Raw genomic sequence first — 21798 nt, 5'->3', positions numbered from 1 at the left:
TGCTCCAGATCGATGGAGCTGCTGGTGCCACCACAGGGTAGGGGGACAGTGCCACCCACGGCCAGTGCCACCCACGGCCAGTGACCCAAGGAGCCTGGAGCCCCCCCTTTAGCATGGGGGGGTCTTCAGGGCGACCCCAACCCCACCCCTGCCCCCACCCCTCCATTCGCTGTCTGAAAAAGCCACACGGGTGACACAGACCTGCAAACAGTGCAAGGCTTTAATTCACCCCCACAGATTTTGGGGGGGGTCCGGACCCCCCCAGACCCCCAGGGGGGTGCAGAGAGCCCGGGGGGGGGCTGTGGGTGCCCCCCTCCCCAGCACAGCCCCCACACTGCCGCTGCTGCTGCTGCTGTTTTTAGAGCAGCACACGGAGCTCACACGGAGCTCACAGGTAGAGGAGGAGCTGCAGTCGCCCCCGCACCCCCCCCCCTGCCCCCCACCCCCAACACCCCCCCCCCAGCACCCCCAAAAAGGAGCAAAGTCTCTGCTTAAGGCAAATCCCGCGCTGGCTCCGCCCGGAGCTGCACGTTTGGGAAGGAGGGGGGGCTCAGCCAGAGCCAAGGGGAGGTTTGGGGGGTCCCCAACGCTGTCACCGGGGTGGGGGGCACAGCCCCGGGCTGGGGGGGTCACAAATTGTGCTCTGCCCTTTCCAGCTGCTGGTGCAGAGCCTGGCACAGGGCTCAGCTGTGACACGGGCACCACCTCTGTCCCCTCTTCCTCACGGAATTGGGGAGCAGTGACAGCAATCTGGGGGTGCCAGCTGAGCCCCCAACCCGTTTTTTGGGGAGGGGGGGCCTGCCCAGCCCCCAGGGCAGGGATTTGGCACAGAACAGTCGGGTCCAGAGCCCTCGAGCATCGGGGGGCAACCGTGGTGGGAGGAGAGGCTGAGCCCACCTGGCTCAGTGGGGGGACCCCTCCTTGCCTGGGGGGGTGCAGGGTGCTGTCCCCATGGCCAGAGGGCAGAGAGGGCCCTGGAATGTCCTCAGGGCTTGGGGCAGAGCTCGGCCCAGAGAGCAGAGAGGGCCCTGGAACGTCCTCAGGGCTTGGGGCAGAGCTCGGCCACGCGCTGGCGCAGGTGGAAGGCGAACTCGAACATGGTGGCAGCCAGGCTCTGGTGGATCAGGTACCTGGGCAGGCGACCCTGGGGACACAGGACAGGGACACGGCGCCCTGAGGGACCGTTTGGAGCTGGGGACTGTCCCCGGACACGGAGCCATGAATGAGGGCTGGGGGTTGGTGCCACCCCACTCCAGGGTGTCCCAGGATTTGGGGCTGGGGGCTGCACCCAACCTGCTCTGGAGGGCTCCAGGGACACAGGTGAGGGCTGGGCTGGGGGATGTCCCCAATCCCATCCTGGGGGGTTCCAGGGATGGGGACATAAGGGAATGAGCAGTGGGCTTCTCATTCCAGGGATGCAGGAGCCATGAATGAGGGCTGGGGCTGGGCTCTGCCCCCATCCCATCCCATCCCATCCCTTCCCACCCTATCCTATCCCCATCCCATCCAGTTCCAGGGCTGCAGGAGCCACGAAGGAGGGTTAGGCCTGGGCTCTATCCCCCACTAAACCCCATCCCATCCCTTCCTACCCCACCCTGTCCCACTCCAGAGGGATCCAGGGATGCAGGAGCCATGAACAAGGGTTAGGACTGGGCTCTATCCCCCACTGCACCCCACCCCATCCCTTCCCACCCCACCCTGTCCCACCTCAGAGGGATTCAGGGATGCAGGAGCCACGAAGGAGGGTTAGGACTGGGCTCTATCCCCCACTGCACCCCATCCCATCCCTCCCCACCCCACCCTGCCCGCCCCGGACGGCCCCAGGGCTGCGGGCGCACCGCTGGGCGGAGCTGCGGCTCCCGGGGAGCTCCGATCCGCTCCGGGGGAGGAACTGCAATGTGCTTGGATTTCTCTAAAAAAGCCCAGCACGACTCACCCCCCACCGCCTCGGCCTCGGCTCCGAGGTGGGAGATCCATGAAAAAAATAATAATCCTCGGCTTTGGATGGGGAGGAGGGAGCTGAGGCAGGGCTGGGAACTGCTCCAGGGGCACGGAGGGAGGAGTGGAAAACTATCCCGAGGGTCAGGCAGGCACAGGGCACTTCCCTCCCCTGGGATTGGGGTGGTCCAGCACAGATCTGTTCCTGGAGGGGGGTTTTCCCTCTGGAGGGGGTTTTCCCTCGGACACAGAGCAGGAAAAGTGCCAGGCCGCTGCTCCAGGGGCCATTTCAGCCGCTCCCCGACCCAAACACACACACGTGCGGGATGCTCCCTCCCCCTAGGAGCAGGGAGGGATGAGCCAAGGGCTATAAATACTCGCCCAGGGCCGAAGGGAAGAGCCAGGAGCTGCGGAGGGTTCCGGGCTGGGCTGGCAGAGCCCCTGGGGAAGGCGGTGGGAGCAGTTGGGGGTTATTAATAGCCCGGCATTCCTTCCACGGCGGAGGCGGCGCCGGGAAGCACAAGGACAAGGAACCTCTTTTCTTCCCGAGCCCCACCAAGGGGGGTGTTTGCTATCCCCCAGCCCCAACACCTGCCCGGGATGGGCACCAGATCCCACGGCAGGACAACATCCCTGGGCACAGGAGGGTGGGCACGTCCTGCTCTCGGCGCTTCCCAAACCTTTTCCCGGAGCGTTTGGCAGGAGCCGCTGGGCTCTGGGGGAGGGGAAGGGGCCGTGGGAGGGGAGGGGAGGAGAGAGGAGGGGGCAGCAGCGCTGCAGCACAGCCGAGGGATGAATGGAGCCTTTGTGCTGCTGCGGCAGCGCCGTTACCACGTCAACCTTCGGCGGAGGAAGGAACGGGGCCAACTCCAACCCCGCTCCCGCATCCGCCCCGGCCCGGTCCCTCCGCGCTCTGCCTTTTGTCCGGGACACCGGCAAGGACACGCGGCTCCACAAATAGCTCCGGAGCCGGGGCAGCTCGCTCCCCCCACGGTGGGGTGGATTTTGGGGGGTTGTGGTGGTGCCAGGGGGTTCTGGAGCAGGGAATTGCCCCTCTGGAGTGTTGCCGGCACAGAAGTTGCCATGCCTCCAAGTGGTTTTGGTCAGCGAGGAGGATTAAAAACTCATCTGGCCCAGTCCTGCACCCAGAAGTGAAACCCCTAAGTGAGACCTGAAATAAGGAAGAGCTTCCCAAACTCCCACTGGCAAAGGAGGGGGATTTTGGAGGAGTTTAACCCCCCACTTGCCAAACCTGAGTCCCTTCAGGGCAGTGCTTGCTAAGGGGCCACTTCTGTGGCTGCTGGGATCCTGGAGCAGGGCCTGGGGCTGTGCTGGGGATGGGACTCAGCTGCCTCACCCAGGAACTGCCTTTTACCTTCAGATCTGTGTTGAGAATCCAGATGAAGGTGCAGACCTTGGCGTTGCTGGGACATTTCAGGACGATGAATCCTCCAGGTCCATTCTCACCCCTGTGGAAGAAAGCCAAGAGGGTCAGGCTGGAATTCTGGCGGGGATTCTCTGTGGATGCACCACATGGAGCTGAGCCTGGCAGCGAAGGGCAGAGCCCAGTGGGGCAGGAGCAGATGCTGGGAGCCTGGGAAGGTGTGTGCCTTGGCTCCAGGTACACGAGCCAGCACGGCAGGGCAGCTTTCCCACAGGTGCCTTGGCAGCAGCGGTGCCAGGGCTGCTGGTGGAGCAGCAGCTCTGCCTCTGCATCGTGCCAGCTGTTCCCCACGGGAAGCTTTCCCAGGCACAACCCTAGGAGCAAACAAGAGGTCCCAGGAAGCTCTGTGTGCTCAGGACAGGCTCAGCACTTGTCACTCCAGCCCCCAGATCCTTCCCAGCACCATCTGATCCGTCTCTGAGACAGGAGCTGTGCACACACAGCCCAAATACAGATTTCCCTTCCCTCTTCAGAACACGCTATTTTTGCTGTGTGCCTTCCTTAAAGGATTTTTCCAGGCCCTGAAGTCCCCAGTTCCTAAATAGACAGAGGCAGCTCCAACAGCTCTGAGATAAAATGTCAATTACTTTAACCAGATTATTGAGAAAACCGAAGTCGGAGTGTGCAGCGGCACAGCTGGGCCCTGGCAGGAACAAGGAGTCCTTGTCTGATGAGCCTGACCCTGCTGGGATCCATCACCAGCCTGTCCCTTTGCAAGGGGAGAGGCCAAAGCCCTGCTGAGATTTTGGGAGCTGCTCCATCCTCGTTTCATCCCTCAATGCCTCAAATTCGGTTTACGAGGAGCAAAAGGCATGCGAGAGGCTCGGAGCCACAGTCAGCTGTTTACTGCCCCTCAGAAAAATCCTGTTTGGGAATTAACTGTTACATAAACAGGATGTGGGACTGGGATGGAGTTTGTGCTGTTACTGGTCAGCACCTCCACTCCCCTGAGCTGGGAGACGCCCCAGCACCGCTGACAGCACAGAGAGTTTCTCGAACAAAGGGAGACGAACAAGGGAAGCGAGGTTCAGCTCCACAAATAGCTCAGCTTCCTGCAAATCCTGCCAGCAAGGCAGCAGGGCTTGCAGTTAAGTGGCTCTTTGCCTTGGAGCTCTTGGAGAAGTGCGTGATCCCAGCTGAAAAAACAGCACCTGCCTCTCACCTGACGTACTTGGAGAGCGGAGGCTTCAGGCTGTGCGTGGTCGACATCCCTGAGGACACGTACCTGTCTCTCCTCCTCTCGATCCGACGCACGTTCACGAAATCCCTGCGCAAAGAAAGGGCTTTAAAACACACCAGGGATGTGCAGGGGGGCAGATCCCTCTCTTTGGACTGCTGGGAGAGGCTGTGGCAGGGCTGTGTCAATACAGGGAGGCACAGCCAAGATATCTGGGAGCCCGACTGAGCGAGGTTTGGAGCTGTGAGAATCCTGCCAGGAGTTTCTGGGGGAAATTTCAGGGGCTGCTCACCCTTGGGAGCGTTACCTGCACAGCCAGCCAGCCCTACCACGGTGACACCAGCAGCTCAGAGCATTCCCAGAGAGGTCTCCCCATGGTTTGGGAGGTGTTTAGGGGCAGTGTGGGATGAACTGACCTTGGGGACACCACCCCACCAGCAGCTCCGGCCGCCACGTCGTACGAGACGATCGTGTTGTCCTCAACCCGCTGCAAGATCTGGAAAAGGGCAGGGGAAATAAATCAAAAGAAAGAAGATTTGCTCAGATTGTGCCTCCAAGACTGCACATGCCAAGAGGATACAGCCCCTCCCATAAATCAGCACCAGGATGAGATCTTTTGGGCCAGAGGGTGACGAGCGGTGCGTGCATGGATTCGTCTCGTGAGTTTTTAGGGGGCACAGGTGTCACCTCCAGCTCCTCTCCAAAAGGCTCAGACCCCCCTAGCAGGTCTGGCTCAGCCCTGGCCCCTGTCCCTGCCCACCTCTCTCAAAAGAAGGGAGATTTGCTCAGATTGTGCCTCCAAGCCTTCACATGCCAAGAGGAAACAGCCCCACCACCAAATCAGCATCAGATCCTTTGGGCCGGAGGGCGACGAGCGGTCCGTGCGTGAGTTCATCTCCCGAGTTTTTAGGGGGCACAGGTGTCACCTCCAGCTCCTCTCCACGAGGCTCAGACCACCCCCAGCAGGCAGAGGCAGGTCTGGCTCAGCCCTGGCCCCTGTCCCTGCCCACCTCTCGGGCTCTTGGCCGGGCACAGGCGTGCAGCCGCGGAGCGCACGGATGAGCGGCGGAGATTTAACGCCTCGGTGCCTGGGATCCAGCTCGGCTCCAGCCCTGCCAGCAGCCTGTGCTGGATGGGGAAGCTCCAGCTCTCCGCTCCAAGGAGCTCCTGTGATTAAGCCATCTTTGTCCAGCACGCTCACCTGGCAGGCTGCCACTGTTCTGTTCCACAGGATCATCTTCTCGGGCTGCAGAATCACCTCCTGGTAAACCATTTCAGGGGAGCACTGCAGGAAAGCCTGAGGACAGAGCCAGAGCAGTCAGCCAGCCCCTCTGCTTCCCTTGGGGGAGATTATTTTTAAGGAAAACAGGGCAAAACACAAAGGACAAGTGGGTACATAGGTGAGGGGAGGGGTGAGGCCAGCCTGGCTCCCTTGTATGCAAAGCCATGGCTGTCACCCCTCTGTCCCAGTGCTCCCAGGGGGGTCAGAGAGGACACACAGACCTCAGGATTTGGGAGTCACTGAGCTCTGCCTGTCTGTCTGCCCCTCTCCCACCCTCAGCAGCTCCTCATGCACCATTGCTTTGGGAAGTTGCATTTTTGACTGTTTTGGTTTTGGTTTTTTTTTTCCCAAGCCATTCCAAGCTCCAGCACACACAGCATCCATTCCATTCCCCCCCAATCCCCACGGGAGCGGGGATCTTGAGAGGCAAACGGTTCATGCAGCAAAGTGGGACCATCCAGCTTTTGCTGGTGAACACAGGGCTGCTCCACTGGCAGCTCCTGCCAGCAAGGCAACATATGCACTGGAACAAAGAAAAGCCACGGCAGCACCGACGCTTCATTAAAGCGTGGTTCCCAGCCAAGCCACTCCAGCTTGGGAGAGGGCACAGAGCAAGGCACTTCTGAGCTGCTCTGCCCAGTGCCAGGCAGCAGCAGACACACACTCAGCCCTGGCCTTGCTGGCAATTAGTTCCAATTAGCCTCCTTGGTCAGATTAGTCCGAGATGCTGGGGTTGGAAGCGAGTCTTGCAGTCACCTGCTCCCGATTCTACCAGCGGAGTCTGGGGCCTTGGATATTTACTGGGGAGTTTGTCTGCTGGCCAAGGGGTTTTCCTGGAGAGATTCCCTAGTGCTGTTCATCTGTTTCAAGCACAGGGAGCGTGTTCTGGAGCCTGACCTGTGCTGAAAGCTGAGCTGTGGCTCTTCCCCCATGCCAAAGAGACCAAGGAATCGGCCCAAGGATGTTCTTACCTTTAAAATAAAGGTCTTGCCGTGGAAAGGGATTTCAAAAGTGTAAACAACATCACCAAAGTCCTGTGCAAGAGGAGAGAAAGTTGTGTTTTTATCAGTAAAAAGGGATTGTTTCTATTTAGGGTGAAGTTTGCTAAAACTCTGAGGCTGCTGTCACCCCCTGCCCCCCAGACCAGGCAGCAACCTCAGCACAGAAACCGCCCCGGGCGCGTTTCAGTTGGCCATGCCTAAATTTCCATCAACAAAACAATATCCAGAGAGGCAGCAGGGATGAGACAGAAAAAGAATCCACCCCGTGCCAGGCTGCAAACCCCACGTCAAGGTCACATTCTCTTTGTAGCAGCACTGGGGTGCAAAAGGGGTTTGCTGCCAGAGCTGCTGATGTTACCTATGGCTGAGAGGAGCCTCCCCAGAGGGGATGGGCAGAAGAAAAACCTTTCATCGTTAGCCCTGTGTTAAACTCTGATTAGTCTATTTAAATCCATCCCCCTTTGGAAAAAGAAAACAATCTGCCCAGCTAGTTTGGCATCAGACAAAGGATCACTTGACAGGGGAATTTGAAACACCAGATGAGACAGCAGTTTGCAGGATTCGCACCCCTCAGTTGTGCCTGAACCTTGTGAAACAAGGTTGGGTTTGAGGGGCAAACCCCTCCTCTTTCTCTCCACTCTTCAGAGAGAAAAAAGAGCTCTGTGCACCCCAGAAAAGTCTGGAGTAGGCAGAGCCACATCCCAAATTTACATCTCAGGTTGCAGGTGCTGGGGAAGGGGGACACCAGTGGCTCTGGGGGTGGGAAGGGCAGGTAGTGCCCAACATGGGCCAAGATTCCAGTCTGGGCCCCCAGCAGGCTCAAAGGCACCTGGCCATGGAGCAAGGACAGGACTGGAGCTGTGGGACCAACATTCCCCTGCTCCTTCCCTTCTCTGCATCCCAAAGGTGACCTGGCCACCCCTGCCCACCCTCCAGACAGAGGGAGGAGGGAAGGGTCCTCTCCTGTCAAACTGCAAGGCAATTAAACGTCTAATTAAATAAGAGGGGATTTTACATTTAACTGAACTGGAATAGATTCCTAATTCAATCAGGTAATTGTAACGCTTGTTAATTTTTCATGGTGCAAGGAGGTTTCCAAAGCCTCGTTTGTCCTGGTTTTTGCTAAGCCATCCATGCCCTCTGCCAGCTGGGGAGGAAAAAAAATCACACTTGCATTGTTTTTCTCGAACTTCCAGTTCTCCTCCTGGGCGAGGATTTGGTCCACAACCTCCATGGCCTCTTTGCCTTGTCGGACATACTCCTTTTCCTGGGTAAGAAGGGAGGATTTTAGCTTTAGATTTCATTAGCTGGGCGTGCAGGAAGCTCGAGGAGTTGTGTGTGTGAGGTTGCTCCCCCCTCCCCGGGCTGGCAGAGGAAAAGGGGATCAGAAATCTCTTAATTTGGGTCACAGAGGCCTCATTTTGGAGCTCCAAGTCACGCTCCCCGCCCTGGCTTGGATCCACACACCAGCTGCTCCCGATGGCTCCTGCCTTACAGGAGGGTTTCCAGCAGGCAAAGGGCTCTGGGATGTGCAGCTTCCTTCCTGGAGGAGCCAGAACTGGGGCTGAACAGGAGCAGGATCTCTTGGAAAAGGGCACAAAGCCTGTGCCCAGCCAGGTTTTGGGGCCACCTCTCAAGCCATGGGGATAGGTGAGGTGATGCCCATCCCAGAATGTGACCGAAGGGGGAAGGGAAAGGGACAGGCAGGAGCAGAGCCAGAACACATCCCTGTGGGATGCTGCAGGGAGAGCACACAGCCCTGGGGAAGGGGGATAAATCTGGGGGGCTCAGATGACCCCTCCTGGGTCGTGGCACAGAGGGCTCAGCCACACCTCCCCAGAGCTGAGGGGTCTGGAATGGGGGGAGCAGCAGAATCCGATGGGACCACAAGACTGGGGAGACTCCCACAGCCCCAGATCAGCTGGAGCTGAGGGAAGGGCCAGGCTCTGTTTACCTGAGTTGTCAAGGCCTTCCTCCCCACACCTTCCTCATCAGACTCGTTGTCTGAGCCTACAGGGAAGCACCAATTAACTCACAGTTAATCAACACCCCACAGGTACCACCTCCCTCCCTTCTCGTGGGGGACAGGGTCTGATCCCTGTCCCTCATCCAGCAGGAAGGGCTCTCAGTGAGGATGACTCCCTGTCTCCCTGAACACCTGCTTGGCTCTCCAGAGGGCTGAGCTCATCCTGGGTGTCAGCTGTACCAGGAACAGTGTTCCAGAGGGCTGAGCTCATCCCAGGTGTCAGCTACACTGGAAAAACTGCTCTGGAGAGCTGGGCTCATCCTGGGTGTCAGCTACACTGGGACAACTATTCCAGAGGGCTGAGCTCATCCCTGTGTCAGCTACACTGGGACAACTGCTGCAGAGAGCTGGGCTTATCCTGTGTGTCAGCTACACTGGGACAACTATTCCAGAGAGCTGGGCTCATCCCTGTGTCAGCTACACTGGGACAACTGCTTTGGAGAGCTGAGCTCATCCCAGGTGTCAGGCACACCAGGCCAATCCAGCTGAGATGTCCCCCTCCCACGCCAGGAGCTCTCCAGTGTCACCAGCCCTTGTCCCCACCCCCGTGCCCTCACCCCAGGGCAGCATTTTCCAAGCACACAGCTCAGAGCATTTAATCCCAAGCCCACACAAGGCTCCAGCTCCCCAGGGGCTGCAGCCAGGCTGGCAGGGATGAGGGCAGCACCAATAAAAATGTGGAGAGTGTGGCAGTGTCACCCCTGCCCAGGGACAGGCACAGAGAGGGGAGAGGGGACCCTGTTTTTCAGTGTCAGGCTCTGCCAAGGTTGGGATAACGAGGCAGAGCTCTGGACAGAGATGATGGAGGTGAGGAATTCCATGGTGGGATGAGCATGGGAAGTGATGGCACAGGTGACCTTACCTGCAAAGGACTCGGGTGGGGAGTAGAACTGTCCCTCGGAGAGGGCTCGGGGGTACAGCAGTGGCCTCGAGGCTGCAGCCTGGGCTGCCAGGAACCCTGGGAATGGGAGCACAGGGATTTAACACCTGGCAGGCTGTGGGACCCCAGCCCTGCCAAAACACCCTCTTGTTTTTCCCATGTCTTTTCCCACTGACAGCAGCCAGCCTCAGTTCCTGTTGCCTCATCTTTTGTCTGAGATGTTTTATCTGCCCCGGAGATCAATGGGCTCTTCTGCCTGTCAAATAATCCAAAGGCGATTAAGCATCTAATTAAATAAGAGCTTCCCCTGGAAGCAATTTGGAACCTGAGCCTAATCCAATAGAGGCATTAAACACTTGATCATTTTTCAATTTAAAGCCTCCTTGCAAGACCCAAACATCCTCTGGTGCTTTCCAGTCAGAGCATTTCTGATTGAGCCCTGCCTGACAAATGCCCCTCTTAGTTTGGTGTCACTTCCCAGCCAGTGACTCCTGGGAGAGGGACAAAGCTCCCTAGAAGGACCCTGGAAGCCACAGGGTGATGTGTGAAGCATGAGGTCAGCCCCAATCTCTGCTCAGTGTGACCTCAGAGACCACAGAATTTCACACCCCGTAATTCACCCCGTGCCACAGAATGTGTCTGTGACTCCAGCAGCCCCCCTGGAAAGGGCTCCAGCCAGATCCAAACACAGATATCAGGGACAGGGAGTCCAACACTCTGCCTGGCATTTGCCTCCCTATTTCCAAACACTCTCCCATGCAGAGCTGAGCTCTGTCTCCAGCATGTCTGGCTGCAGGATCCAGCCATTGGGAAATCTGGCACATTTTTTCTCCCCTCAATTAAAAGATGCTTTTTATAATCTGGTATTTTCTACCCCTGAAGGGACTTGTTGACCATAACAGAACTGAGTCAGGCACTTCCCATCCCAGCCAGCCTGGAGATCCCTTTCCCAGAAATGTCAGATCAGCAGGCCTGGTTGGATTTGTCCAACTCTTACCAGAGAGGACCAAAAATACTCACATCGTTCCTCTTCTGCTTCCTGAGTTAGGACTTTAAAATCCAGGAACCAGGTCTCCAGCCAAGCAATGACAAATGAGACGATGGGAAGTAAATACCCAAAAGCCCCTTTGGTCAGAAGCTGTGTGGAAAGAAGCAGAAACCCCAGGGAATGACCCAAACAGGGAATAAAACATCACTGAGAAATCACAAAGCGACTTCCTGCGAGCCCAGGGCAACCAACCTCGGAGAGGATGACCTTGACAATCAGGAAGGCACTGGATACCAGTGTAGTGACCTGAAAAAGAAGTGGACAGAGCTCAGATCCCTGAGAGGGCCAGGAGGAGAGGGAAAACCCCCCCAGAGGAGAGGCTGGAGTGGCTCCTTACCGCGATGACCCACCAGTGGCGCAGGCGGACGACGGCGTAGCCCAAGAGCAGCACAACAAATCGAAACAGAGCCAAGAGCTGCAACAACAAACACCCAGCAACACCAGTCACTGCCCTCATCCCTCTGCCAGCTGCTGGGAGGGCAGGGACAGGTGCCAGCACCCAGGGAACAGATGGGTCAAAGCTGCACCAAGAGGGATTCACCAAGGTGGGCAAGGGGAGAGCCCAGACCCTCCCGGCCCTACTGAGCTCCAGGGCACTGCAGGAGGCTGAGATACTCACAAAGATATCAAAGAATGAGGTCTTGAATTTGTAGTTGATGATTTCATCCTTCAGGTTCTCCTTGATGCCCACCTTGGTCTGAGGGAGACAGGGAAGCAGGAAGCTGTTGAGTGCACTGATAAGAAATTCATGGGAGAAGGAGCTGAGCAGTGCCTGGGGTTATGGCCAGGTCAGGGAATGCACCTGGAATTAAAATGGACCCACAGGCCCTGTGTGGGCTCCAGGGAGGATCCCATGGCACATTTCCTGCCTGGGATGTGCCAGGATTCGCATGGATTCACACCATGTTGAGCATGGGTGGGGCAGGAGGGACACTGAACACCTTTAGGTGGGGCAGGAGGGACACTGAACACCTTTAGGTGGAGATTTCCAACACCCAAATCCTTGGCTCAGCACAGCCAGTCCCTCACACCCTGCAATCTGCCACCTGCCACTGCTGCCCAGCTCATCATCCAGGTGGCAGATTCCAGAGGAATGGCAAGAGACATGGAAAAAAAATGGATAACCACAGGAAAAATGCTCCTCAGGAACCTTCACTAACACACTGAACATCTTCCTGTGGGGGCTGTCAGGGTCACTGAGGACCTGGGGGGATTTAAAGATGCTCCTCATGCAAAGCACTGAGGGGTCCCTTCTCCCTCCAGCTGGCTTCCCACAGCTCACAGCAGTGCTCCAGGAAATCTGATGGAAGAAGGGAAGCAGCAGGATCAAACATGCTGGAAAAGAGGAAGAGAGAGGAGAGGGGGATGCACAGCCCAGGCTGCAAGGGAATCTGAGAGAGGCAAAAACACTCTCTGGGATTGACAGCAGTGTGGAAAAAGCTCATCCTGAAATAATCCTGACAGCCCTGCTCCTTTGGCCACCATAAATCCTGGGAGGCTGGAATGGCTGTCTGTGAGGAAGTGGAGGGCTCAGGTAACTGGAACAAATGCTTCACCTTTAGGCTATGGCTTTGGAAGGAGCCCAGCTGGCTGGGAGCTGGCAGAGCCAGCAGCTGGTGGAGCTGGGGCCAGTCCTTGGCAGCCAGGGTGTCCTGGCACTCCAAGGGCAGCCACTGGGAAAGGATCCCTGTGGGTCAGGGCTCTGGCTTCCAACCCAGGGAGAGAGAGGCAAAAAGAGGGGGGTGAAGCTGGGCTCTGCCTCCAGCTGACCTGTGGCCATGGGACTCAGGCCAGCTTGGCTGAGTGGCCACCAAAATCCTCTTCCCCCGCTCTGTGGCTCCATGGGATGCTGCAGGAAGGAAGGGAAAGCTTTGGGTGATGATTTTTGGGGGGTGTTTGGGGGGTGCTTTGGCTGAGTGGCCACCAAAATCCTCTTCTTTCCCCCCTCTGTGGCTCCATGGGATGGTGCAGGAAGGAAGGAAATGCTTTGGGTGATGATTTTTGGGGGGTGTTTCTGGTGGATGGGCTGTGAGGAACAATTTGGGGGGTGCCAATCCTTGGCAGAGGGGTGTCCTGGCACTCCAAGAGCAGCACGGGGATTGGGAAGGGATCCCTCCCAGTCTGGGATGGGGTTTAATATAAAACAAAGGGACAAAAAGAGGGGGGTGAAGCTGACCTGTGGCCATGGGACTCAGGCCAGCTTGGCTGAGTGGCCACCAAAAGCCTCTTCCCCCCCTCTGTGGCTCCATGGGATGCTGCAGGAAGGAAGGGAGAGCTTTGGGTGATGATTTTTGGGGGTATTTTTGGTGGATGGGCTGTGAGGAATGAGTTGGTGGTGCCAATCCTTGGCAGAGGGGTGTCCTGGCACTCCAAGAGCAGCACTGGGATTGGGAAGGGATCCCTCCCAGTCTGGGAAGGGGTTTAATATAAAACAAAGGGGCAAAAAGAGGGGGGTGAAGCTGGGCTGTGCTTTGCTGAGTGGCCACCCCGAGAGCCTCATCCCCACACCCTGACTCCACAGGATGCTGTAGGAAGGATGAGACACATGGAAAAGCTTTGAGGGGTGTTTTCAGCTTAAACACAGGCAGATGAACCACCTGAGGCATCTCCGTGGCTCTCAGAGCACCCAGCCTGCACAATTACAGTTTGCTTTTAACGAGGGGCAATTTGCTGGGGTTATCTCACAGCGAAGGAAACGGTAGGATATAAAAAAAGGAAAAAAAAGAAAGAAAAAAAGGCATTAGTCATGATATCAAACTGTTGCTCTTCATAACCAGGCAAATAAGCTGCTCTAATGGCTTTAAATATGCAGCATCTCAGCTCAGGGGCCCAAATATCAGCACTTAGTCACTCATTAATGGCTACCTGCACGACCCACGCTCAGCATCACCCTGGTGACCGAGCCAGGATTATCTCCTGGGGGCTGGAATTTGGAACTGCAGCAGCTCTCAGGGAGAGGACCGGGACAAGGGCAGGGGGCTGGGGTCCAAAGTGGGCGGGCAGGACACCATCGGCACGGCTGGAATGCTGGCTGGGAGATGGTTTTTCCTAAGGGGGGTGGGGAGCAGGGGGCTCTGGGCAGGGTCTGGACAGGCTGTTAAGTGCAGACACCCAGAGATAAGGAGGGAAGAGATAAGAGCTGCTGAGGGAGCAGCAGGATAAATGCAGCCCCAGAGCTCAGGGTCTATCTGTTCATCTCTGCTCTGGGTGTTCCAGGGGAGGACATGGAGTACCTGAAACCAGCCAGGGCCGGTTCAGGGAAAATAAAAACAAAATATAGCCCAGGGAGGGATTTGGATTTGGTGGGACTGAGGTAAATAAACTGGATTTTCCCTGTTATTGCAACACAGAGCAAACACAGCAGCTTGTGAGTTGCTTTAGAGGGAAGCAAACCACTCACAACCCCCTCAACAGTCCCTTGGGAGGTGAAGCAGCACCTCCAGCTTCCCAAAGCTGAGATTAGCAGCAGAATTTTAGGATCAAAGCCCCTGGAGGATCCTCCCCTGCTCCTCTGATGCTCTGAGAACACTGCAGCAGCAAACTCAGGGGAGCAGGAGGGGAATTTGGCTCAACTTGGTGATTCCAGAGGCCCTGGATCTTGTTACAGCACAACAAAGGGAGGTGTTAACAACTCTGGACAGCCCCGACAAAGCCCCGGGGCAGGAAACGAGCTGGACTTTAGTTTATATTAAAGAACAGCGGCTCCTTGGCCAGCGCTGGGAACAGCAAACAAAGATCTGTCCCAGGAGTGCTGGAACAGAGCAATTAACGCAGGGAACCGAGTTTAAAAAGGGCAAAGATTCCCGGCTTTGCTTCCTGCGACTCACATTCAGCTCGATGATCCACAGCAGGGAGATGAAGAGCAGGTCGAAGGTGACAAAGAGGCAGAAGGTTCTCCTCACATCCGAGATGGCTTTTCTCTTCTCCGGGGAGAGGAAGTAGGGGGAGAAGCCCTGGCTCTGGGACAGGGAGGAGCTGATGGAGGCGATGGCGGGCAGGCTGCGTTCCAGGTCGTGCTGCAGGTCCGTGGGCTTGCTCATCCTCCGGGGACATCGGTCACCTGCAGGGGACACACCAGGGGACCCTCAGGGTTTGCCACACCCCTGCTCCTGTTCTGATAATCCCAGGAGCAAACCGGATCCCAGAGAGAAATCATCCTGGGGAGAGTGGTCAGGCCCTGGCACAGGGTGCCCAGAGGAGCTGTGACTGTCCCTGGATCCCTGGCAGTGCCCAAGGCCAGGCTGGATGGGGCTGGGAGCACCCTGGGACAGTGGGAGGTGTCCCTGCCATGGTAGGGGTGGCACTGGAAGGGCTTTAATATTCGTTTATATTAAAGAATATATATTTCCATGCTTTAATGCCATGGCAGTAGGAAAAGGGGCTCCAAAGCCCATGAAGATACCAAGGCAGCATGGAAAGGAGCTGCAAACCCCATGAAAATGTTGTGGAAGAAGAAAAAGGAGCCCCAAACCCCATGGAGACACTGTGGACACAGGAAAGGAGCTGCAAACCCCATGAAAATGTTGTGGAAGAAGAAAAAGGAGCCTCAAACCCCATGGAGACACTGTGGACACAGGAAAGGAGCTGCAAACCCCATGAAAATGTTGTGGAAGAAGAAAAAGGAGCCTCAAACCCCATGGAAACACTGTGGACACAGGAAAAAGGGTCTGAGGATGTTTTGGGAGCACTCCCTGAAATCATGGAGCCATCCCACCCTTCCCTCTGCAGGGAAGGCAAAGCCCCAGGAGCTGGGCATCCCATTGGAACAGATCCCAGCCTGCACAGCCAGGAAAGAACCCTGGGCCTGATGCCTGACTGGGCCAGGCAGAGCAGCAGGGAAGCAGCAGGGAAGGAGCTGCTCCGTGTTCCAGAGGCAGAGAGACAGCAGGGAAGGAGCTGTTCTGTGTTTCAGTGGCAGGAGGGCAGCAGGAAAGGAGGGAAGGAGCTGCTCTGTGTTCCAGGGGCAAGGAATGAGATGCTTCATGTCCCAGGAGCAGGGAAGGAGCTGCTCTATGTCCCAGTGTTAGGGAAGGAGCTGCCCCATGTCCTAGGAGCAAGAGGGCAGCAGGGAAGGAGCTGCTCCATCTCCCAGGAGCAAGGAAGGAGCTGCTCCATGTTCCAGGGGCAACGAATGAGATGCTCCATGTCCCAGGAGCAGGGAAGGAGCTGCTCCATGTCCCAGGGGCAGGGAAGGAGCTGCCTTGTGTCCCAGGAGCAAGGAAGGAGCTGCTCTGTGTTCCAGGGGCAGGGAAGGAGCTGCTCCATGTCCCAGTGTTAGGGAAGAAGCTGCTCCATGTTACAGGGGCAGGGAAGGAGCTGCTCCATGTCCCAGGAGCAGGGAAGGAGCTGCCTTGTGTCCCAGGGGCAGGGAAGGAGCTGCTCCATGTCCCAGGAGCAGGGAAGGAGCTGCTCCATGTCCTAGGAGCAGGGAAGGAGCTGCTCCATGTCCCAAGAGCAGGGAAGGAGCTGCTCCATCTCCCAGGAGCAGGGAAGGAGCTGCCTCGTGTTCCAGGGACAGGGAAGGAGCTGCTCCATCTCCCAGGAGCAGGGAAGGAGCTGCTCCATTTCCTAGGGGCAAGGAAGGAGCTGCTCTGTGTCCCAGGGACAGGGAAGGAGCTGCCTCGTGTCCCAGGGGCAGGGAGGGAAGGGAAGGAGCTGTCCCGTGTCCTGCCCCGCCTGGCAGTGCCGGGCACACGATCCCGGCACGAGTGAGGTGTTGGAAGGCCGGGGCTGTTTTCCTGCAGCCGTGCCAACCATTGTGTTGGGATTTTTCCTCTCCGTCAGCACGGCACAAGGAGGCCCCTGTGGGAAGGGAGGGTGACAGGCAGGGGACAAACACGGAACGAGGATCCCAAAACAGGTCGGGCCAGGGATCTGTCAGCCCCGGCCCCGCCACCTCCGAGTCAGCCACGGCCACAAACTCCTTCCCTGCTCAATCCTCCTGCTCAAGGATGTTTTGCCTCCTAAAAAAAAAAAAAAAAAAAAAAATCCCCCTGGATTGCTCGTGGTGGGAGCTCCTGCCTCGGCAGTTCTGTGCCTGCTGGGAAAAACCAGTGAGGTTTGAAACCAGTGAGGTTTGAAACCAGCGAGGTTTGAAACCAGTGAGGTTTGAAATCCCACTCGTGACACCCAGCAGGCTGCAGTGTCCACAGAAAAAGGAAAAAGGTCACGAGGCTGTGCCCAGATCTGTGAGGAGTAGAAATCCCAAGGGATGTGCAGCCAGCCAGGAGCACCTGCAGGAGCTGAGCACAGCCCAGTTTGGGCCAGTTTGGGCCAGTTTGGATCTCCGAGGCAGCGGTTTTTGCATCCCACCCCCGAGAAGTGCTGGGGCTGGAAAGGGAACAAAGCTGGACTCCTGTCAAATCCCTGTTAGTCCCTCTCAGAGGAGCTTGGGAAGGAGCTGGAATCCTTGTCACTTCGGATCAGCCACTCCCCGTGCCGGGCCCGGCTGGAAGTGACAAAAGTTAAGGACATCTGTGAGGGATAAATAATGAATCCCCCCTGGCCGGGGCTGCCGCCGCCTCCTCCTCCCCTCCTACAGCAATTTGCACTTAGGCAGCCCCGCCCCAACTTTCACAGCGCTTTAAAATCACCCGGAGAGGCTCCAGGGATGCCAGGAGGGGTCACAGTGGGGTGTTGGGACCTGGCAGGACGTGGGGACACTGCACCAGAGCACCCCTGGTGCAGCTCATCATCAATCCCAGCCTTGCCAAGGAGGTTTGGGCTGTTTTGGACACTCCCAAACCATCCAGTTCCCGAGGGAAAATCTGAATTATGGGGCAGAGCAGGAATGTTTGAATCCCAGACAAGCCCCCCTTTCACTGGAGCTGCTCCCTGTGGCAGCTGAGAGCTCAGAGCAGGGCTGGGTGTGCAGAAACGTGGCTGTTCCTGGGTGACAGATGAATTATTGAGCTCTGCTCCATTATGCATTCCAGCATCCTCCACATCCCACTCTGGCAGGGCCTGGAAAGGAGGGGTCAGGTGGGGGTCGGGCTCTGCTCCCCAGGAATGAGGGATGGGATGAGAGGGAAAAGCCCCAAGCTGTGCCAGGAGAGGGGCAGGGTGGGCAGCAGGGGGATTTATTCACTGAAAGGACAATCAGGGGATCTCCAGGTGTTGGTGGAGTTGTCAAAAATTGTGTGGATGTGGCACCTGGGGACACAGGTTAGGGGTGACATGGCTGTGCATGACAGACCTTAACCCATGACAGGGTTGATGATCTTGGAGGGCTTTTCCAGCCTAAAGGATCCCAGGATTCCATCCCAGTGAGGGGCAAACACTGCTGGGGGGGCACCCTGGGTGACAGATCACAGCCCAGGGGACATTGTGTGAGACAGATCACAGCCCTGGGGGACACCCTGAGTGACAGATCACAGCCTGGGGGATGTCCTGAGTGACAAATCAGAGCCTGGGGGATGCCCTGGGTGACAGATCACAGCCCAAGGGACACTAAAAGTGACAGATCGCAGCCCAGGGGACATTGTGTGAGACAGATCACATCCCTGGGGGACACCCTGAGTGACAAATCACAGCCTGGGGGATGTCCTGAGTGACAGATCACAGCCCGGGGGACACCCTGGGTGACAGATCCCAGCCCATGGGACACTAAAAGTGACAGATCACAGCTAAAGGGACACCCCAAGAGACAGATCCCATCCCAGGGGAACACCCTGGGTGACAAATCACAGCCCAGGGGATATTCTAGGTGACAAATCACCCAGAATATCCCCTGGGGATACCCAGGGGACACCCCAGGAGACAGATTCCAGCCCAAGGGACACTCCAGGAACTCTTCTGAGCTTCTCTGACTTGAGAAAAGGGGATTTGGAGATTTTGGGGAAGGATTTTTGCCAGGGAAACCTCCCAGCTTGGGGATTAGTAGGTGACAGAGCTGCAGGGACGAGGGTGACACCACAACCCACGGATCCCAGCAGGAGCAAACACGGATGTGGTGAAATCCTGATGCAGTATTCAGCACCAACACCCAGCAAAACCCCATGAACCCAGTGCCAGCACCCCAAAACCCCATCAGCCCAGTGCCAGCACCCCAAAACCCCATCAGCCCAGTGCCATCATCATCCCAGTGCCACCACAGCCCAGTGCCACCACCCTAAACCACCATCAACCCAGTGCCAGCACCCCAAAACTCCATCATCCCAGTGCCACCACCCTAAGCCATCATCAGTCAGTGTCAGCACCCCAAAACTCTGCCAGCCCAGTGCCACCAGAGCTCAGTGCCACCAGCAGCCCAGTGCCACCACCCTAAACCATCATCAATCCAGTGCCAGAACCCCAAAACCCGGCCAGCCCAGTGCCACCACCCTAAACCCAGTGACAGCACCCCAAAACCCCATCAGCCAAGTGCCATCATCATCCCAGTGCCACCACAGCCCAGTGCCAGCACCCCAAAACCCCATCAGCCCAGTGTCACCACCCTAAACTACCATCATCCTAGTGCCAGCACCCCAAAACCCTGCCAGCCCAGTGCCACCACCCTAAGCCCAGTGCCAGCACCCCAAAACCCCATCAGCCAAGTGCCATCATCATCCCAGTGCCACGCTCATCCCAGTGCCAGCACAGCCCAGTGCCAGCACCCCAAAACTCCATGAGCCCAGTGCCATGCTCATCCCAGTGCCACCACAGCTCAGTGCCACCACCCTAAACCATCATCAATCCAGTGCCAGCACCCCAAAACCCAGCCAGCCCAATGCCACCACAGCCCAGTTCCAGCACCCCAAAACCCCATCAGCCCAGTTCCAGCACCCCAAAACCCCATCAGCCCAGTTCCAGCAGCACACTGGCCCCAAACCATGCCCAGGGGCAGTGCCAAGGGATGTCCCCACGCTGTCACAGCCCCCCAGATGCCCATGTCACCCCCTCCCCGAGCCCCTCGTTAGCCCCGTGGCTCATTAATGACCCAGCTCCCACCCGGGAGCTTTTCCCACCCCGTGACTCCACTTCTCCTTCCACGCTTCCCCCGGGCTCATGTGACAGTTCCTGCTGTCCCCTCTCCTGTCCCCTCTGCTGGGAGGTGCAGCCCAGGGTGGGGAACACCCCCAGAGGGACCCCAAAACCCCTGAGCCTGGAGAACCCGAGGGATGGAGACCCCCCTGCTGCCCTGAGCACTGAGGGGCGTGTGAGCCGCCCTCTAAAACACCGACAAATGATCGATAGTGACCCAAACACCCGAACTGCAGCCAAGAAAAGAAACCAAAAAACCAAAGTGGGAAGGATCCAACGGGGCAAAGCACTGGGGAAGGGTTGGTTCAGGGCAAAGGGGGGACACAGGGACCCCTGGGAGGGCACTGGGACCCTGGGGGGACACCAAGAGACCCCAGGGAGGGCACTGGGACCCTGGGGGGACACCGAGAGACCCCTGGGAGGGCACTGGGACCCTGAGGGGACACCGAGAGACCCCCAGGAGGACACTGAGACCCCTGGAAGGGCACCAAGAGACCCCTGGAAGGGCACTGGGACCCTGAGGGGACACCGAGAGACCCCCAGGAGGACATCAAGAGACCCCAGGGAGGGCACTGAGACCCCCAGGAGGACACCAAGAGACCCCAGGGAGGGCACTGAGACCCCTGGGGGGACACCGAGAGACCCCAGGAGGACACTGGGACCCCTGGGAGGACACTGAGACCCCCAGGAGGACACCAAGAGACCCCAGGGAGGACACCAGGACCTCCGGGGGGGACACTGGGAGGAGCCTGTCCCCCCCAGGAGGACACCAGGACCCTGGGGGGGACACTGAGACCCCCCTGGGAGGACACTGAGAGACCCCAGGGAGGACACCGAGACCCTCCAGAGGACACCGAGACCCCCCAGGAATTCACTGAGACCCTCAGGAACCTGTTCCCCCCAGGAGGACACCGGGACCCCCCCAGGAGGACACCGGGACCCCCGGGAGGACACCGGGACCCCCGGGAGGACACCGAGCCCCTTGGCCCTCCAAGGAGCCCCCCCCGGTCCCGTACTCCCGTTCCCCGCAGGTTCGGGAGGTGACACCGCTGAAAGGCGCCCGGCGCGGTTCTCGCCGTTCGGCCCGCTCGGGGTCCCGCTGCCGGGGCTGCCGGGATCCCCGTGAAGCGGCGGGAGGGCGGATAACGGGACCGGTGCCGGGACCCGAGCGGAGCCCCGCGGCTGCCCGAGGTCTCCCGAAGCCGTGGGGCCCGGTGTCGGTAACCGGGCCTGAGGCCGGGACTCCCAGTGACAGCCCCGTCCCGTCCCGCTCCCACCGGCGGCTCCGCTACCGGGAGCGGCACCGAGGCCCCACCGAGGCTGCGCCACCGGAGCCCGAAACCAACAGGGCCAGGAATGGACCGGAGCCCCCCCGAAGTGTCCCCCCGTGTCCCTCCGGTACCTCCCGGTGCCGGTGCCGGTGCCGGGTCCCGCCGGCCGCCGCTTCCGGGCCCGCCGCCACCTCTGACCCCGGAAGGGAAACTCCAGAGCGAGGCTGCGCCGGCAGCGACCACGGCCGGCCGCGGGGGGAGCCGGGAGAGACCATTCACCGCGGGAGGGGGGCCAGTGGGGTTGGGACAGACCATTCACCGCGGGAGGGGGGGAGTCAGTGGGGCTGAGACAGACCATTCACAGCGGGAGGGGGAGATCAGTGGGGCTGGGACAGACCATTCACAGCGGGAGGGGAGTCAGTGGGGCTGGGAGAGACCATTCAGTGCCGGAGGGGGGTCGGTGGGTCTGGGAGAGACCATCCACAGGGGGAGGGGGGGGATCAGTGGGGCTGGGAGAGACCATTTCTCGCGCGGGGGATCAATAAAGCTGGGAAGGAGCATTCCTCGTGGGAGGTGGAATCAGTAGGGCTGGGAGAGACCATTCCAAAGGGGGGAATCAGTGGGGTGAGGGCAAAACCATTCCCCGTGTGGAGGTGGGGGTGTCTATGGGGCGAGCAAGGGAGAGACCATTCCTCTCCTTGGGGGTGTGCCAGTGGGTCTGGAAGAGACCATTCCACCCCAGTAGAGGGGTGACCGTGGGGCTGGGAGAC

General features: G+C 58.4%; 1 protein-coding gene across 1 annotated transcript; it reads right to left on the bottom strand.

The window, feature by feature from the left end:
• Positions 1-471: 471 nt before the first annotated feature.
• On the bottom strand, positions 472-21220 carry STARD3 (StAR related lipid transfer domain containing 3). The gene is made up of 15 exons (XM_084222274.1): positions 21160-21220; positions 14624-14856; positions 11416-11493; positions 11134-11211; positions 10989-11042; positions 10769-10886; positions 9731-9826; positions 8797-8852; positions 8017-8109; positions 6813-6875; positions 5761-5856; positions 4976-5055; positions 4545-4649; positions 3314-3407; positions 472-1144 (listed from the first exon to the last, which is right to left on the bottom strand). The coding sequence occupies exons 2-15, from the start codon at positions 14834-14836 to the stop codon at positions 1040-1042; spliced, it is 1329 nt and encodes a 442-aa protein (XP_084078400.1). The 5' UTR covers positions 14837-14856; positions 21160-21220; the 3' UTR covers positions 472-1039.
• Between the last annotated feature and the right edge of the window lie 578 nt (positions 21221-21798).

This window comes from Fringilla coelebs (assembly GCF_963513975.1).
Source record: "Fringilla coelebs genome assembly, chromosome: 27".
In the NCBI taxonomy this organism is placed as follows: Eukaryota; Metazoa; Chordata; class Aves; order Passeriformes; family Fringillidae; genus Fringilla; species Fringilla coelebs.
The sequence above is the reverse complement of the archived record's forward strand: the minus strand, read 5'-3'. Positions and strand labels throughout refer to the sequence as shown.

What these genes read in the sequence shown, in the direction of transcription:
- STARD3 (XM_084222274.1), bottom strand. Translation starts at nt 14,836, where the DNA reads ATGAGCAAGCCCACGGACCTGCAGCACGACCTGGAACGCAGCCTGCCC. An exon ending in CCTCATTCTTTGATATCTTT is followed by an intron (nt 11,212 to 11,415) that starts GTGAGTATCTCA and finishes TTGTTGTTGCAG; the next exon opens with CTCTTGGCTCTGTTTCGATT. An exon ending in GAACAGTGGCAGCCTGCCAG is followed by an intron (nt 5,056 to 5,760) that starts GTGAGCGTGCTG and finishes GCCCTTTTCCAG; the next exon opens with ATCTTGCAGCGGGTTGAGGA.